At 50.4% G+C, this 16,896-nt stretch overlaps 9 protein-coding genes across 9 annotated transcripts; 3 read left to right on the top strand and 6 right to left on the bottom strand.

Moving 5' to 3' along the window:
- Positions 1-4: 4 nt before the first annotated feature.
- On the top strand, positions 5-2,865 carry PENARI_c019G10945 (uncharacterized protein; the record flags this gene model as incomplete). Its single annotated transcript, XM_022634886.1, has 7 exons — positions 5-211; positions 328-1,023; positions 1,121-1,272; positions 1,339-1,515; positions 1,569-1,916; positions 1,971-2,596; positions 2,714-2,865. The coding sequence occupies 7 exons, from the start codon at positions 5-7 to the stop codon at positions 2,863-2,865; spliced, it is 2,358 nt and encodes a 785-aa protein (XP_022485296.1).
- A 170-nt stretch (positions 2,866-3,035) lies between these two features.
- PENARI_c019G02781 (uncharacterized protein) lies at positions 3,036-5,829 on the top strand (the record flags this gene model as incomplete). Its single annotated transcript, XM_022634735.1, has 3 exons — positions 3,036-3,554; positions 3,630-4,372; positions 4,425-5,829. The coding sequence occupies 3 exons, from the start codon at positions 3,036-3,038 to the stop codon at positions 5,827-5,829; spliced, it is 2,667 nt and encodes an 888-aa protein (XP_022485284.1).
- Positions 5,830-6,262: 433 nt separating this feature from the next.
- Positions 6,263-8,653, bottom strand: PENARI_c019G08033 (uncharacterized protein; the record flags this gene model as incomplete). Its single annotated transcript, XM_022634833.1, has 1 exon — positions 6,263-8,653. The coding sequence occupies one exon, from the start codon at positions 8,651-8,653 to the stop codon at positions 6,263-6,265; it is 2,391 nt and encodes a 796-aa protein (XP_022485324.1).
- Positions 8,654-8,772: 119 nt separating this feature from the next.
- PENARI_c019G09139 (uncharacterized protein) lies at positions 8,773-9,154 on the top strand (the record flags this gene model as incomplete). Its single annotated transcript, XM_022634850.1, has 3 exons — positions 8,773-8,859; positions 8,914-8,930; positions 9,019-9,154. The coding sequence occupies 3 exons, from the start codon at positions 8,773-8,775 to the stop codon at positions 9,152-9,154; spliced, it is 240 nt and encodes a 79-aa protein (XP_022485242.1).
- A 746-nt stretch (positions 9,155-9,900) lies between these two features.
- Positions 9,901-11,134, bottom strand: PENARI_c019G01200 (TDT family transporter; the record flags this gene model as incomplete). The annotated part of the gene is made up of 4 exons (XM_022634708.1): positions 9,901-10,192; positions 10,248-10,544; positions 10,594-10,962; positions 11,010-11,134. 4 exons carry the CDS (start codon positions 11,132-11,134, stop codon positions 9,901-9,903), a joined length of 1,083 nt encoding a protein of 360 aa, XP_022485368.1.
- A 1,110-nt stretch (positions 11,135-12,244) lies between these two features.
- PENARI_c019G06531 (uncharacterized protein) lies at positions 12,245-13,361 on the bottom strand (the record flags this gene model as incomplete). The annotated part of the gene is made up of 2 exons (XM_022634803.1): positions 12,245-13,110; positions 13,175-13,361. The coding sequence occupies 2 exons, from the start codon at positions 13,359-13,361 to the stop codon at positions 12,245-12,247; spliced, it is 1,053 nt and encodes a 350-aa protein (XP_022485361.1).
- A 69-nt stretch (positions 13,362-13,430) lies between these two features.
- Positions 13,431-13,898, bottom strand: PENARI_c019G04355 (uncharacterized protein; the record flags this gene model as incomplete). Its single annotated transcript, XM_022634765.1, has 1 exon — positions 13,431-13,898. The coding sequence occupies one exon, from the start codon at positions 13,896-13,898 to the stop codon at positions 13,431-13,433; it is 468 nt and encodes a 155-aa protein (XP_022485441.1).
- A 645-nt stretch (positions 13,899-14,543) lies between these two features.
- On the bottom strand, positions 14,544-15,602 carry PENARI_c019G12089 (sugar phosphate isomerase/epimerase family protein; the record flags this gene model as incomplete). Its single annotated transcript, XM_022634901.1, has 1 exon — positions 14,544-15,602. The coding sequence occupies one exon, from the start codon at positions 15,600-15,602 to the stop codon at positions 14,544-14,546; it is 1,059 nt and encodes a 352-aa protein (XP_022485314.1).
- Positions 15,603-15,785: 183 nt separating this feature from the next.
- Positions 15,786-16,885, bottom strand: PENARI_c019G03220 (polysaccharide deacetylase family protein; the record flags this gene model as incomplete). Its single annotated transcript, XM_022634744.1, has 4 exons — positions 15,786-15,930; positions 15,983-16,086; positions 16,144-16,721; positions 16,780-16,885. The coding sequence occupies 4 exons, from the start codon at positions 16,883-16,885 to the stop codon at positions 15,786-15,788; spliced, it is 933 nt and encodes a 310-aa protein (XP_022485311.1).
- Positions 16,886-16,896: the final 11 nt, after the last annotated feature.

The raw sequence follows: 16,896 nt of genomic DNA, 5'->3' as shown, positions 1-16,896 counted from the left end.
TGCAATGACCGAGTCATATCGTCCGCTTGTACCAGGTCACTCGCCTACTACCGATGATCATGACCACGACCACGACCACGACCACGACCACGACCACGACCACGATAACGACCATGGAAGTCCCGCTCCTGATGAAGGGAAGGGATCAAGTGGGACATGGAAGAAGAGGGTTTCAACGGCTTGTTTGGCCTGCAAGAAGTCTAAACGAAAGGTTGGTCTATTTACCATTAACATCGATCTATACATGCATCCATATCAATCCACCTACCTATCCCAACCCAACCAACCAACCAACCAATTACTAACTCGAATATACCATCCATACAGTGCTCCGGCACGGCCCCCTGCACAAACTGCGTAACCTTCAAAAGAACCTGCATCTTCGACGAAAGCCTCGACCAACGTCGCCGCGTCGCCGCAAAACGCACAGCCGACGAACTAAGTTACCACCGCGACCTCTTGCAAGATCTGTTCAAGTTAATCCGCGAAGCCAATGAATCACATGCTCTACAGTTGCTAGATATTATCCGGAATAACGCGCCGTCGGATCAGATTCGGGCGTTTATTGAGGAGACGCTTTCTGGGCTTTCGAAGAATCAAGTCAATCCGGCACTGACATCGGGATCAGTTCCAGCATTGACGTCGACATCGGGATCGATATCGGGATCGACGTTGACGTCGATATCGACAAAAGCCGAAACTGAAAAAGAAACAATTTCCAAATTGGAAGATATGCGCGATCTGATCAACGTCGAAGGGTCAAGTCCGACTATCAGACGGAAGGTTATGGATATTCATTACCTCTGCGACGATGCGCCGTGTTCTGTTCCGGCGAAGCCATGGACGAATGTCACGCAAGATGCAGATCTGGTGTCTCATCTTGTGTCGTTGTATTTTGCTTGGGATTGGCCGCTTAATGCGTTTTTGGATCAGGGGGTCTTTTTGAGACATATGGCTTGTGGTGATTTGGGGTCTGAGTTTTGTTCGCCGTTTTTGGTCAATGCTGTGCTCAGTAATGCTTGTGTGAGTTCTTTCTTGCTTTTGGTATTTGGTGTGGCTGGCGGGGGATGTGGTTGCGTTTGTGGGTGTGTTGCTGATTTGTTCATGATTCTTGTTATAGTATTTCTCTGAGTTCTCTGAGGCTTACGTTGTTCCTGGGGATATCTCTTCCAAGGGGAGTGATTTTCTTGCTGAGGCTGAGAGGTTACGAAGTGAAGAGCCGGAGCAGCCTAGTTTGGCGGGTTTGCAGGGGACGTTGTTGATGTATGAGAGGTACGTATTGACCTGATATTCACTATTCACTTTTCACTGTTCACTGTCCATCGCTGATGGTGGAAGGTATGCCATGTCTCGCGAAGACGATCTCGGATATATCATGCTTCACCAGGCCATTCGAATGGGCGAGTCACTCGGACTGGTGGGCAGTAAGGGTCCCAGGTTGGGATTCAGTGAATTATCCCAGGACATGGACATATCGTGCAAAAGAACAGCATGGGGATTATTCAACGTCGATACGTAAGTGGTACTATACTATCCCTCACATTGCAATGGTACTTATCGCCATGCAGGATGGTTCACACAGGCTTCCTCCGTCCCAGTCTGATCGACCATGTCAATATGATCCGCATCGACCGCAACGTCACCGAAGACCAAGTTCGGTGGCAACCTTATCCAACCCATCGCGAGCCTCGCCCGTCGTTGTTTAGCCAGTATTTCGATGAAGCGTGCAATCTGTCCACGATCGCACGTGATATCTCGCGCAGTATGTTCGCAGACTATCGGACAAATAATACCACTGGATCCATTCAACTCCAAAGTCGAGAAGAGTTATATGACCGTATTCGTCGGTGGCATGATCTCCTTCCGGTCGACTTTGACGAGAAGTCTCGCCCAGCTCCGCATATCATCTTGCTGAAGTATGTGAATATCATCCCCTTTAGACCTTACCTTTACCCTAACTAACCGTATAGAATGCGCTACCACGCCTTGATAATCAACCTTTTCAGCTGCATCTCGGATGACGAAGTCCCCCTCCCCGCCTTCGAGCCCAAAACCCCAGAAAGCCCACCCCGACACACCCCCGAGCCAAAATACAACGCCGGCGAAGTAACCCAAACAGCAGCACGCGGCATCGCAGCCTTAACCCGCCTGCATCGCCGCGAGTTCGGTGTCAGTCGAGCCCACCATTTCGCCATGTATGCGATGAACCTGGCGTTGTTCATGATGCTGGAACAAAGCACCTTCGACGTCCTCGACGAGGACTTCCTCTCGCTTGCGAGTGCCTTCTCCGTGGTCGCGAGTCGCTCCGCTTTAGGTCGGAATCTTTTTCATATTTTCCGGCAGTCGGTTCGGGCGAAGGCGCAGGGTCATCGGATTCGAGAGGCTGTTGCTGTTCCCGATGAATTGAAGGATTTGTTTGATGAGGATTCTTCTGCGAAGGGTCATAGTCGGTTTGATGATTATGCCGAGGGGTTGGAGAAACTTAATCGCGATGCCAAGTATCATGGGATTGGGGGTGAGGGTGTGCTTGGACTGCAGGATTATCCTGGGCTTGGACTCTCGGACATGCTGGATCGCTATGAGAGTTTGAGCTTGGGTAAGGATGATGTGTTGGCTGAAAGGTGTCGACCTGCTGGGTGTTGAGATATACCTGTTATACTGGGTATGTATAGATCCAAGTGGCGAAATGGTTCTGATCTCATACTTTGTATAGATCGGCTGCCAGGATTGACCAGCAATGACCACCCGTTAAAATTTACCCAGGTCGATGGAACACGTTACCCCAGCTTGTTCCACGGCAAACCCAAGTTACCAACTCACCGATTCATCTGGCGTGAAGCCGGTTGGTCGAAATATGCCGTCTGACGTCAAAATTGGGCCACCCTTCCAACGACCCACCGGTGGCAATCCCTGACCTCCACGACTACTTCACACTTCACGCTTAAATCAGGATTCGATTAGTTAAGCGTTCTGGCCTCGCTGAATGTCGTGAAGCTTTTGACAACTACTCGCATTCATGCTGGACTTCCTTCACCATGGACAATCGCGACGAATATCAAAGTCCGCATGATCCGTCGGGCTTCGGCTCGTGGAGTTGGATGGCACCTATGAGTCCAGGTTCAACGGACACCCAACAACCATATCCAACGCCGAATTCATTTCAGACCCCTAATGCGTCCGCATCGTACTCACAGCATTACCCGTCGGCTGCATCATCTTCATCCTCAGCGCCAGGGTCAGCCTTCCGAGCCGCGCCCAAGGTGGCCATTCCGCGCTTGGCGGGCTCGGAAACGGGTTTTGGCGGGCGCCGCCGCTCCGCTCGAGCTTGCGAGCCTTGTCGCCAACGAAAGATCAAATGCGACGGGCTGAGGCCGTCCTGTGGGCAATGTATCTATCACAACCACCGGTGTTCCTACGAGGACGTCAAACGCGTCCGTGACCAGAAGCGACTCGGTACGTTGGCGAAACGCGTCGAGGCGTACGAAGCCCTTTTACGAGAATTGGAGGGAGAGGTTGATTTGCCTACGGCACGACAGATCAGGAAAGTATTGCAGGTAAGTCAGTCTGAGACCGCTGCCTCTGAAACTGCCTCTGAGACTCGGGTCTCAAGCTCAGAGTCCTAAGTACAGGCTTTTGACTATTTGGCAAAGACCAAGCATGTAAGCTCCTCGGAAAAGAACGACGATGCATCCGATGATTCCTCGACCTCCATGGGTTCGCTCGACGCGATCGACCAGGTCGATGAAGACCTGAATCGGAACGAGAGTACCCGTGCGTCGGGCTTTTTTGGCAAGAATTCAGAGGTCAATTGGATTCGCAAGTTGGAGAGCGGAGTGAGAATGACCAGCCCGCCAGGTAAATCGGGGAGTTCGCAGAATCCTTTCAATACGGACGGTCTGGACGCGTCTCAGCGACAGAGTCTCGAAAGGGTTCTCCCTACCTCCATAATGGATTATCACCTCGACAATTTGGAAATTCCTTTCATTGAGTCGTGCGATCCTTATGCCTTGCCATCGCGAGAACTGGCAGATCGATATTTCGACGCATACCTGACATATGTTCATCCGACCTTTGGTATTATTCGAAAGTCCAATTTCCTTTCTCAGTACCAGAAGTTCTTTGAGAATACATCCGCAACGCCGCGGCCGCGGAAGTGGCTCGCCATTTTGAACATGATATTCGCTATTGGCTGTCGACACTGTCGACTCATGGAAAATATCTACAACATGAGCGAAGAGGACCTGGTTTTCCTGAGTCGAGCGCGGCTCCTGGGCTTCGATTTCGGCGTGCTGTTCGAGCACAGCGATCTTCAACAGATCCAGCTAGAATCCTTGATGGCAATATACCTCCTCTGCCTAGGACAGGTCAACAGGTAGGTCTCATGTGCTCCACGTATCAGCCACGTTCTATCACTAACCCTTCAGGGCATCCAAATTCTCCGGCATGGCTCTCCGCTCAGCGCTATCCCTCGGTATCAATCTCCGTCTCACAGACACCCAGACCCCAGAAGCCGCAAAAGAAGCCCGCGGCCGCCTCTGGTGGTCCATCTACTCGCTCGAACACCTCATCACATCAGTGACTGGCCGCGCCTCCAGTGTATCGGAAAGCATCTGCTCCGTACCATCCCCATTCCCCTGCGAAGAAGAAACCTTTGAACACCCCGAAGCAAAGCGTCTCTTCCGAGACCCAACCCTCCGCGAAACACATCTCCGCCCAACCCTCTTCGAAGCCTCCAACCAGGCCGACCTCCAATCATGGACCGCAGCCTGCCCACCCTGTCCATCCCTCTTCTTCCACAACCTCGTCGACCTAAGCCTCCTCACCCAAGCCCTCATGAACAAAGTCTACAGCATCGAAGGCCTCCGCCAAGGCCCCTCCAGACTCGAATACCACGTCCAGAAGTTCGGCCTAAAAATGGATCGTTGGCTCGCAAAACTATCCCCTGCATACCAATTCACCCTCCCGGACGCCGGCCCCTGGCACCTCAACCACCCCCAGCTAGACGATCTAGCCGCGCCCTTCGTCCGCGAACGCGTTTGTCTAGCGATGAACTACTACTCCGCCAGAATAACCCTCTGCAGACCCTGTCTCACCCACATCCGAACAAATACCCAAGGCCGCTCTTCTGCATCCCAAAGCTCAAACTCAGACCTAAGCTCCCGCACGAAACTCCGCATCGAAATGGCTACCCACTGTCTCCAAGCCTCCTGCGCTCTCATTTCCGTCTTACCCGAATCCCCGAACCTCCCCTGGTTAGCATGTACCGCGCCCTGGTGGAGTGTCCTCCATTTCGTTATGCAGGCTACAACAGCTCTCCTGCTGGGACTATCATACCGCTCTTATAACTCCGGTTTACAGTCTCAAACGCAGTCGCAGGAGCAGTCACAATCTAAACCCTCTGACCCGCTTACACCTGGCACGCCAAGTTCAGGGCCTGGAGTGTCGTACCCATTACTCCTAGAAAAAAACCTTGATACGGCGGTTGCATCGGCTAAAAAGGCTATGCTTTGGATCCATGCGACGTCGCAGGTGGATATGGCGTCGCGGAAGGCGTTTGTTCTCTGTGAGAATGTTGTTAAGAGGATTGCGCCTGGGTTGGGGGTTGATCTGAGTGATTGGCCTGATGGGAGTGGGTTTGTTGTTGATTTTAGGGAGGGGAGGAGACGGGGATCTAGTGGGACTTGGAATGGGAGTGGTGCGAGTGATGGTGATGCCAATGGCAATGTCAATGGGAATTTGGCGAATAGTCGGACTAGTAATGGGAGTGGGAGTGGGAGTGGCATGGAGTCTTTTGAGGAGTTGGTTGATTTTGAGGGAGGCGTTTTTTAGGGATTTGTTAGTATGTTTGACGATGTATCAGGAGTCATGTTGTTATGAAAATTTGAACATATGATGATTTATGAGTTATCATTGATCCAAGGCATAGAGTGGAAGGGAGACCTGCTTCATAATTGGGACGATAAAGATACATGAGTGTAATTGACAGTTGAGATTAGGAATAACTATATACTATACGATAACATTAGATATGTAGACAAACCAAAACAAAAGAACAAGGCTAATAAACAATAAGCAGAAACAATATGTTGGAGATGCCTGAGATGCGCGACAGAATACGAACACATGGTAGAAGACTTCATAGACATGAAATAATCAAATGCATATGGCAAATTCAAGAACAATACCCGTACCAACACCCGCAAATTCCTGAATGGAATGGGATGACTCGATATCTGACATGTAGTGGTCACAGGGAACAGCACTAGGTTGGCTGCGGTTGCATTTGGATTTGGAAGGTATGTTGGTGCTCATGCTGAGGGGCAGGCGGAGGGGGTGCCTGGCTGCGTTGTGGAATAGGTGCTCTGCGCTGCTGCTGTCCCGGCATCCCGTGGACAGGGGACTGAGCTTGCACAGGGTGTTGCATTTGTTGCTGCATGGGAGATTGCATATAAGGCTGTTGATGCGGGAGAGGTCGAGGAGGGTGAATAGGAGATTGATGATGCATTTGGATGTGTTGGGGCATTGACAGCGGCGCCCCCGGTTGCTGGGGCATGGATTGGCCATTAGGCATATGTGGAGGCTGAGGAGACAGATGCTGAGCTTGTTGGTGCATGTGTTGGACCTGCGCTTGACCAAGATGCTGGCCTGGCTGCTGCACAGGCTGACCCTGTTGGAACATATGAGTCTGCTGTTGCGGCAAAGTCTGGCCTTGATGCAACTGGGAGGGACTTGGAGCGGGCCGTTTGCGTGAGTTCTCATCAACTGCAGAGGCTGCATGTTTTTGAACTGTAGTTGCATCCGTGCTCTCATCGAATTGAGCTTGACCATCAGCCTGTGTTTGATCACCACTGGCGGCGGCAGCAGCCGCCGCGGCCGCGGCCGCGGCCACATCGGCTTTACGAGGTCTTCCACGCGGCCGGCCCGTGCCAGGTGGCTTTGGCTTCGCCGAAGATGGCTTCCTCGGCTTAGGTGGTGGCAAGGGTTGACCAGTTGCAGCCGCCCACGCAATCTGATCGGCTTTTCGTGGACGCCCACGTTTCCGCTTCAAGGGAGTACCATCCGGCCCGATAATAGTCGTGGGTTTCCCTGGCGCTGGAGCACCTGGGGCGGTGGGTGTCATATTTGAGGTGAAAGAAGCCTGTCCTGGTTGCGACATTCCGGGGATCGGCTCGCCATTTTGAGCGGCTGCGGCAGCCGCCGCGGCAGCCCTGGCTGCAACTTCTTCTTTGCGTGGTCGACCACGGCGACGCTTCGCAGGTGGAGCGGCAAGCTGATCACCGCCTGCTGACGGCACAGTGGGGATCTGTCCTTGACCGTTAGGGAGAGCGGGAGGTGCAGTGGGGATTGCAGCAGGAATATTAAGTTGCGGTTGAGGAGGCGGCGGTACCTGGGCAGGTTCGGGTTGAGCAGGGGCAGACTTCTTAGGTTTACTCTTCTTCTTGGGGACGGGACTTGGCTCGTGGTTCATGAACGGACTCTCCTCTGCCGCAGGGACAGTCGGTAGGGCTGTCTGTGATGTTGGACCACCGGCTGGATGCGACGCTGGCTGGTATTGGTGGAACTGAGCTTGGTGTGGTGATGCCTGGAACTGGGGTTGCTGCGACTGAGCGAATTGCGCCTGGTGCTGGGCAAAATGTTGCGGCTGATATTGAGATGGGTGGAACGGAGGTTGAGAGTGTTGAGCGAATGGTGATTGTTGTTGGTATGGGTTCTGGGCCTGGGTCTGTTGCTGCAACTTCTGCAATCTCTGTTGCTCCAAATGTTGCTGCTGTTGCTGCTGCCGCTGTTGCCGATCTTGCTCATCCTGCTGCTCCTTTTGATATCGTACTATATCCTCCGCCTCTTGACGTCTCCGTTGTTGCTCCAATTGCCTCTGTTGTTCGCGCTGCTCCCTTTCCAAATGCTCCTTTTTCAATCGCGCCGCCTCCTCCTGCTCTCGACGTCGAGATTCTTCCTCGGTCTTTTGTTTTTGTAGCAGCTCATCACGCTCCTTTTGTGCAGCCGTTCGCTGCTCTATACGCTGGTTTTCCAGCATCTGCTGATGTTGCTGTTCCTTTTGATATTGCGCAACCCGCTGCTGTAGACGGTGATCCCGTTCAAGTTCCTGTTGCTTCATCTGTCTTTGCTGCTCCATCATCTGCTGCTGCTCCATTCGTTGCTGTTGCTCTAGACGGTGCTGCATCTGCTTTTGCTGTTCCAACCTTTGCTCCTGGATCCTTTGCTGCTGTTGAAACTGCTGCTGCTGAAGTTGGTGCTGCAACTGTTGATTTGCCTGCTGTGGCGATTGCGGCTGGGACTGGGACTGATTCTGTCGCTGTTGGATAGCAAACATTGATGGACTAGCCATAGACGGACTGGCGGAAGGATGATTCTCTCTCTGTTGGTGCATACCAGCGTGAGGTAGTCTATTCATGGTCTGCTGTGGAGAGGGAACATTCATCGGATGACCATGGGCCATTCCGGAAGGACTCATTCCAGGTTGCGGGCGAATATGCGCCATGGGATTGAAGCCACGCTGAAGGTTCTGCAAAGCCATGGGATCTGGATTACGAGACATCAAATCTGGGGAGCTTTGCGGCGCATACTGGCCCGGAAATTGCGCAAAACCGCTGCCGGTGGGGTATCCACCCAGTGAGCCCGATGTCGGGGTCATCTTGCGCAAATCCGGTGACTGCGACGCAGCAAAATTCTGCTGAGGTTGCCCTCGAAAAACGGGCTTATTTCCCGGGAAAGGACTGCCATGCTGCGGAAGAGCCGGACCGGTGCCTAACAATGGCGACTGACCATGGCGTGGAGGTTGCGGACCCAACGGATGTTGAGGCTGGGCTTGGTGTTGTTGTGGTTGAGGCTGCTGCGGCTGTTGAGGGTGGAAGGGATGGCCCGGATAGTTCATCATCTTGACTATTGATATAGCGCCACTGGGCCTTGCCGTAAGCGGCAGCTGAAAGAATGATCCCTTTGTCAAGCGGAACACATGCAAGGGAACGAAAAATAGTTAAAAATTAACTCGGGGCCAAGTGGAATGTCAGACCATGCGACTTCTCCAGAGATGGCTGTCGTTCGCGCCAGCGCCGACAATTCTCGAGAATCGCCACCTAAGTCGCGCCGAGGTCGCGTGTTTGTTGTTCCCCAGCTCAAGGCCACAAGACGATGAGGCAACAAGGCAGCGAGTGAGACCCGTTCCCAAAAGGGGTTAGCGGCTACGGTGGCCGAGTCTTGCCGATCCGCGCAGTTCGAGAAAATGAGTCGGTCGCGCAACTCCACGGGATTCAGGGGGAAACAAGCTGGGGGGATCCAGAGACCCAGCGCGAGAGGTCCCAACCTATTTACTGAAGGTCTGAGCAGATGGCCAAACACAGCAGCAGTAGATCGGAGATGAAGTGGATGACGCTGGGCTGGAATCCTCGATGGTAAAAAAAATAAAAAATAATAAAAAATAAAACGAAAAAACCAGCTGGAAAATCTCCACATCACGTGAGCCGATCGGGGGCCACTATAGATTAAGTGGAGATTTAGACTTCGATTTATTATTATTTGATTTATTTTACATTGTATAGATGTATATTTGCAGTGTAGATTATATTGTACATCTTGCTTCAGTTACTTCTGTACCTGATTTTGTCCGGTTCTGTCTGGTTATGTTCCGCAATCCTTGCCAAAGTATACACGCATAGTGCTACCCCTGAAAAGTCTCCCGAAACTATACGTCACGCTGCTTTGCTTGCATCCTTGTCTTCTTCAATCCGAAGATCGGCCAAACAGGGTGCGAAAAAGAGCTTCCCTGAAACGACTCCTTTCAAGGTCCCGAGACTAACAATGACCCACAAAATAACCACAAAGAGGGAGAGGATCTGCCTTCGTTAGCCTATATAAATCCTGCACTGCATCCGAGGAAATGCATCATACCGTGCCGAGGATATCGAAGAAGTTGGATGGAAGTTCGCTGCCCATCTGGCAAGTACTAGTAGCGAATACCCCCAGTGGGAATGTAAAGCCCCACCATCCAATGTTGAAAGGGAATTTCTTGTTGTGAGCGATCGAGGCAATAGCGAAGAAGAGCCAGACCAACCCAAATGACCACATTATCAGTGCAACCAAGAATCCCAGGGTGTAGAAAGTAGGACCGGATGCCTCCTGGAGGGTATGAGTTTTGGGAAAGATCTCTTGAGCACGTTGTCCCAGTTTCATCGCCCTATGCAATGATCAGCGCTTCACATGAAACCCACTTGATATAGACTTTTACTCACCCATATCCACCTTGTCCTAATGGGCCCAGTGGAAGGAAAACACTGACAATAACAGCTTTGGGCGGCAGTTTGTGGAGCACGAGACGTTGGAGGTAAATCACCATGACCATCAACGCAAGGGGAAGCCCTATACCCCACAGTACATAACTGATGATCACTGTCCATAGGGCATGTTGAGGATTGGGAAGTACCTCAGCCACAATGGCGCCCGACGAAGCGGCGACAATGCAGCTGACAATGGGAAGAAGCCAGACAGCAGTCATAGAGGACAAGTGCGTCTCGCCACCATTGGCCATTCTAATCGAAATTAGTAGTTGAGATAAACACACGCTTGAACGACCCTCACAGAATAAACGGCAGAGAAAGAGCGGTCATGACTGAAACGACCGCGTCGAAAATCCACAATCCCCACGCGAAATATCGAGCCCATTCACCCCACGCAGGGACACAGACTAGACAGAACATATTGATAATTGTGGCAAGTCCCATGGGGAACGTGCCTATGAACATGGATTGTACCGGATGCTTGATCATAGCCAGGAAGATCTCCGGATACAAGGTATATCGGAGGATGGAAATGATACTTCCAGTGATAAATAGAAGCACATTTAGGGCAAATATCACAACGGAAATCCAATATAGCCAGGTCCCATTGTAGGGCAGGTTGTGCAGGAGGAGAGACACGATCCCCGTGCCCATGGTCACTGAGAACCATCTGAATATGTTAACAAGAAGAAATATATGTCGATTGATTGTACTTACGATGGTGTGAAGTTGCGGACGACTCTCCTCCACCCGTGATCGTATTTCGTGGGTTGCATCCTTGCGTTCCTGCATGGAGGTTCGGTGGCGTTAGTTGCTTGTGAAGGAGACACCTCGGGTGCCATTTTGAAGCCGTTTCCCGTGGTAATTTTTTCTCAGCAAGGCAGCTACCAGTGATATGTGATCTGAACTTGGCAAATTTTCCAGATTCCTTGAAACTCGCGTGAGTCAAGTATGGCTCGGGAACTTCGGCCGAGATGACTGAACTTTCGCAGCCACTTGTCTCCACATTTCACTGCCATTTTGGGACAACATTTGACATTTATATCTTCATTTTGATATGTGTTGTCTTCTAGTACTTATTGTACGGGAGTTATTTTTTACAAAAAGACCCAAAAATTTGCGAAAGCATATTTTGTAGGAGAATATATATTTCTGGTTTCCGTTGTATGATATCTTCAGTTCGAGGAAAGCCCTTGGCCTCTACAAATCCCCAAGAGGTTATAAATAAAACGTAAACTGAGGGTATTAGCCATTGGACTTAATTCCCCGTTCCAAATAGAACCGAATAACTATTATACCCTAGGTCGACGAGAATGGATCTTTGTGGGTCATCGCTTGGTGTGGACTTTGCTGTTTGATTGTTCTGGTGCTATCCCTGTCGTTGAGAATATGATCGCTACTCTTGGTATTCGTGGAAAAGCTGCTAGTGTTGGGGCTCCTGCTCCGGGGAAGAAGGTTGAGGTGGAGGTTTTCTCGCATCTGACCATGGGTCGTCAATATATTGGTTGTCATCAAGGTGACATATGTTTTCAGCCATCTAGCTTAGCACGGTGTGTACTAACGAAGTGAAAAGACTATTCCTTATCTGATGGAACAACATGCCCAAGGTAATTTCCCTCTGGAAAGGTTGATCTAGGTTTACGAATCCAAAGACTTTTTGCAAGCATTTCAAGATATGAAGGACGGCGAAGCCTTGAAGCCTGTTCTCAAGTGGATATGAAGCGCAAGATAAACCGTAGAAAATCATACAATCTTTAATAGGCATTTTCTGGGTCCCCAAAATACCTAGGAGGGAGATGTGGAAAAATATATGTACTGGTTATTACTATAGAAGACAGATGGATATACCCATCTGTATAGGCATGAGGCCCAACAATCTCAAAGTACATGTCAAATATATACTGGATAGAAAGTAAACAAGGATTTCTCCTTGGTATCACCCTTCTTATAGTCTATTTACAGACAAAGGAAGAAGCCTTATCAGGGTTACCACCGACAAAAGTCATAACCCTAGGCCAAGGACACAAGCCAGCGGTACGCAATGGCGGCTGCGCACCCCCAGTAGCGGAAGGCGTGGCAATAGCCTTGAGAGTCTCAGGTGCGACACCCTTCTCAACCCAGTCCATCAAAGCATTCATACTTTCGCCAGGATACCAACCTGGTCCACCCCTGCAATGCTCCACACCCGGGGCAGGGAAGAACCGGTAGAAATCATGGGCTTTGGGGTCATGTTCCAAGACCTGGCGGTAGTAATGTTCAGTGCCGTTGAAGAAGATGAGCTGGTCCTTCATGCCGTGCCAGCTGATCATCTTTCCACCAGCGTTCTTGAATCGTGTGAGATCGGGATCGCGGGTTCCGATGGCTGAGGCATACTCGTTCACTGATTGGCGGAACAATGTGTCGAATTCTTCATAGCCGATGGTGGACACATCGAAGGAGGTGTCCTTTTGAAGAAATAATTGTATCCAGTCTGAGGAGATAGCGAAGGGAAGGGATCCGCAGTCCGTGAGAGACGTGCAGTTTGTTCCGCCGAGGGAGGTGAGGGGAGATTCATAGGGAAGCCCGTACCAAAGGGCAGATCCATCTGAGGCCTTCGCACCGGCCCAAATGGCAGCCGCAATTTGGGCGGCCTTCTTGGAGATTTTGATGGTGCCATTGGGAGATGTGCAGTTGACAGTCTTGCCGACTACGGTCAAGGGGTCGAAATGACATAGTCCCTCCATGGAAATGATGCCGTCTTTAACACCGTCTAGCTCGTCACAAGCGCTGATCGCACTTTGAGTGAGAGCATCCATTTCACATGATGAGGGATAATAGTCTATTTACACTAGTCAGCAAAATCTGACGAATTACTCCTATATGAGAGAAGTTGAGAAACTCACCAAGTTCCTTCATCATAACCTGGGGCCAGTACTCAGCAGGGATGAATTTGTCCCAGTTAATAGCAGGAGCTCCAGCCAGGATACCGTCATACTGAGTCGGGTACCTCTGGGCCATCATGTGTCCCTGTCTTCCTCCAGTCGAACATCCGTTCCAGTACGAATACTTGGCCGGACGACCGTAGAACATCTTGGTAGCAGCCTTGCCCAATGAGGCAGCATCATCAAGTGCAACGGACGAGAAATCGTTGAGATTAGGTCAATTGACATTTCCTTCACTTGCCAGAGCCCAAGACTCGGTAGTCGCGGATCCGCCGTGTCCACCGTCTGTGGATGCAGCGGCAAATCCTTCGAATGCAGCTTGGCTGTTATGGACCAATTCGCCAGTGGTGTAACCGCCACCGCCCATGCCTGCGAAGCGTCCATTCCAGGAATCTAGCGGTAAGGAGATCCACGTGGTGACGTTGTCTTTCCAACCAGGGTGGGTATAGTTGACAGTCAGCTGGCAGACTGCTACAGTGCCGTTCTTGGGGACTCGGTAAACATTGAGCAGATCAGAGGTGGATGGCCAAGCGACATTCTTAGAGGTGACATCAACAGAGGAGACCTTGATGTTGGGAAGGTCGAGGGAGGAAAAGGTTTCCGCGGTGCAGGACTTGGTGCTGGCAGTTGCTGCAGCTACACCAAGCTGGGCCACAGCTAGGCAGTACGCGAAACTTGAGATCATCTTGGGGAAATAAAGATGAAAAGATCGAAAGACCCACAGGGAGAAGCTCCTCCTTTAGATCTGGTTCACGGGCTGAATTTTTTAGTGCCCTTATCCGTGGCTCCGAGGATCGACACTAAATATCCCCAAAAGAGGTAGCTTCTTTGAATAGCTGTGGAGTTTACTATTTGATATTTGTAAGAAAGGAGAGAATGGATTTCGCCGTAATAGCGGGGAAGTGAGCTTCGTTGTATATAGAATGCAGGGGCGTTTTATAGCTTACTTCCGAAGCCGGATGGCGTGTCTGGGGTACATATAAACACGGGGTATCGGGTTAGAGTATCGGCATCTAGCTATGCATAAATGTCAGCAAGGGAATGCTGTTGACAGGGGATGACATCAGCTAGACCCAATACGGCACGGGCAATTGCAGAGATTTGCCGCAGCTTTGCCGGCCTCCTTTTCTCACCAAATTGGGGCATGATCGGCCTAGGGAGATTGATGTGGGGCGATCCCTATATGAACTCCTGGGGATCGGCTGGAGCAGCTTGCATATAGATTCAAGATCCCTGGAATTGTTGATATATTGCGATCTTAGAACTGAATCCTGATTCAGGTTCCTATAGTTATGAAATATATTGAGGAATGTTTCATTTGACGTGTGCTCTACAAACCAAGCAATTTATCAATGCCTTTTTGGTCAACAGGAGCTTTCGCAAAATCATCAAACGAACCCGTAGACATAACTGGAATAAAAGACTTCATAATAGCAGCGCCCTCTGCAGCACACACATGTTTATCTTTAAATGGACACTCCGACTCCAGAACGGCCCACCCGCCATAGCCATACTGCATGAGCTTTCCAAATATACCCTTGAAATCAACTTGACCATCACCGAGGGCTCTGAATCTTCCAGCTCGCTGTGTCCAGTCTGAGAAGCCCCCATAGACACCTTGTCGGCCGTCTGGTCGAAACTCGGCATCTTTCACGTGGAATGCTTTGATCCGGTCGTGATAAGTGTCGATGAAAGAGAGATAGTCCAGGCACTGGACTACAAAGTGGCTTGGATCGTAGAGAATGCATGCCCGTGGATGGTGATCCACAGCTTCCAAGAATCGTTCAAAGGAGATACCATCATGCAGGTCTTCGCCGGGGTGGATTTCATAGCAGAGATCAACACCGCATTCATCGAAAACATCAAGAATCGGTTTCCAGCGAGCAGCTAGCTCTTTGAATGCTGTTTCTACCAGGCCAACAGGGCGTTGGGGCCAGGGGTAAAAGTAAGGCCAGGCAAGTGCACCGGAGAAAGTAGCATGTGCTTTCAAATTGAGGTTCTTCGACGCTTTAGCGGCCAGGCAAACAATTTCAGTTGCCCATTCCTGTCTAGCTTTGGGATTATTGTGCAAGTGTGCCGGTGCAAATCCATCGAAAAGGGCGTCATAGGCGGGATGCACTGCAATCAGTTGACCCTGGAGGTGGGAAGATAGCTCTGTCAACTGAACGCCGTGGTTTATAAAGACAGCTTGAATTGAATTGCAATAGTCCAGGTCTGTGGCGGCTCGTTTAATGTCGATGAGTCGTGGATCTATAGGTAGTTGAAGCCCTCGATAGCCATTATTGGACGCCCATTGGCATATCCCTTCTAACGAATTGAATGGAGGATCGTCGGCGAGATACTGAGCAACGAAGATAGCCGGTCCTTTGATATCTGATAGTCTCGTCATGACTAGAAATTGTGTATTTCCTGTCGAAGCGAGTGATGGAAGAGGTGGATATGTCATCGCGGGGTTTATGCAGGGGAGCAAATATTATCCGATAGCGTCGCGATTTACCACCCCCAAAGTACAGCAAAATCCAGACAATTGATATGAAAACATTTGATTTATTTCTTTACAAAAAGAATCTAACTATGATTTCTCTTTGGCTATAGCTCCGGGAGCAGACGGCATCAATGCGCCTGCAGGAGGCTTATTTTTGCTCTTGAACTCATCGCTCATTTGCTCGAATGTTACCCATTCCACTCCTTCGTGTTGGTTGATATACTCGATGATTCTGTATAGGTATCATTAATATGACAACAGAGAAATCTGCTGTTATGACTCACCTTTCATGCATGAGCAACACATGAGGCCGACCAGAGACATCAGGATGAATTGTCATTGGGAACACAAACTCATCATATTCTCGATAGAAGTAGTCAAAGTGGTCCTGCATACGTAGACCAGTCAGTCTTAATGCCATATGAAAAAGGATATAGAAACCGACCTTCCAGATATCCTCAACGTCGCGGGGATTCACCCAGCCATGACTATTGGCCGAGTTCTTGATAAACATCATCGGAGGTAGATCATCGATGTACCAACTGCCAGGAATTTCAACGAGACCAGTGGTATTTCCTCTGACGAGGGGCTTCATCCATGTCTCTGCCTTCTGGTTGTAGTCAATCTTCGTCCATGTATCTCCAGTCCGCAGCCAGTACATCTGGCAGTCTTCATGCGACATGGAATGATCATACTCGATTCCATATGCCAGCAGAAGATCGACCATTTCAGCACTGCTCTCCCACCACGGTGCGACAATGCCTCGTGGAGGCTTCCCACAGAAATCGGTCAACAAATTGTAGGTTTTATCGAGGATGTCGCGTTGTTGCTCAACTGACAGACTGGACGGATTCTCGTGTGTATAGCCGTGTAGACCAATCTCGTGCCCTGCGTCGCGAACCATTGCACACTCTTCTGGGAAGGTCTCGAGGGAGTGGCCTGGGATGAACCATGTAGCCTTGATTCCGTACTTTTCCAATAACTTGAGCACTCGTGGTGTTCCGATATGTCCTGCCCAGAGACCTGCAATTGTTCATTCTGATTAGCATTGGATTATATTTGGAACTTGAGAGTGTGATACCTCGACTAATGTCATTGACACTGTCCTCCCCTCCGTATGAGCCTAGCCATCCGGATACTGCGTCAATGTCAATGCCATAGCCAACTAAAACGCGCTTCTTGCCCATATTGGTTGATT

This window comes from Penicillium arizonense (assembly GCF_001773325.1).
Source record: "Penicillium arizonense strain CBS 141311 chromosome Unknown PENARI_contig019, whole genome shotgun sequence".
In the NCBI taxonomy this organism is placed as follows: Eukaryota; Fungi; Ascomycota; class Eurotiomycetes; order Eurotiales; family Aspergillaceae; genus Penicillium; species Penicillium arizonense.
The sequence above is the reverse complement of the archived record's forward strand: the minus strand, read 5'-3'. Positions and strand labels throughout refer to the sequence as shown.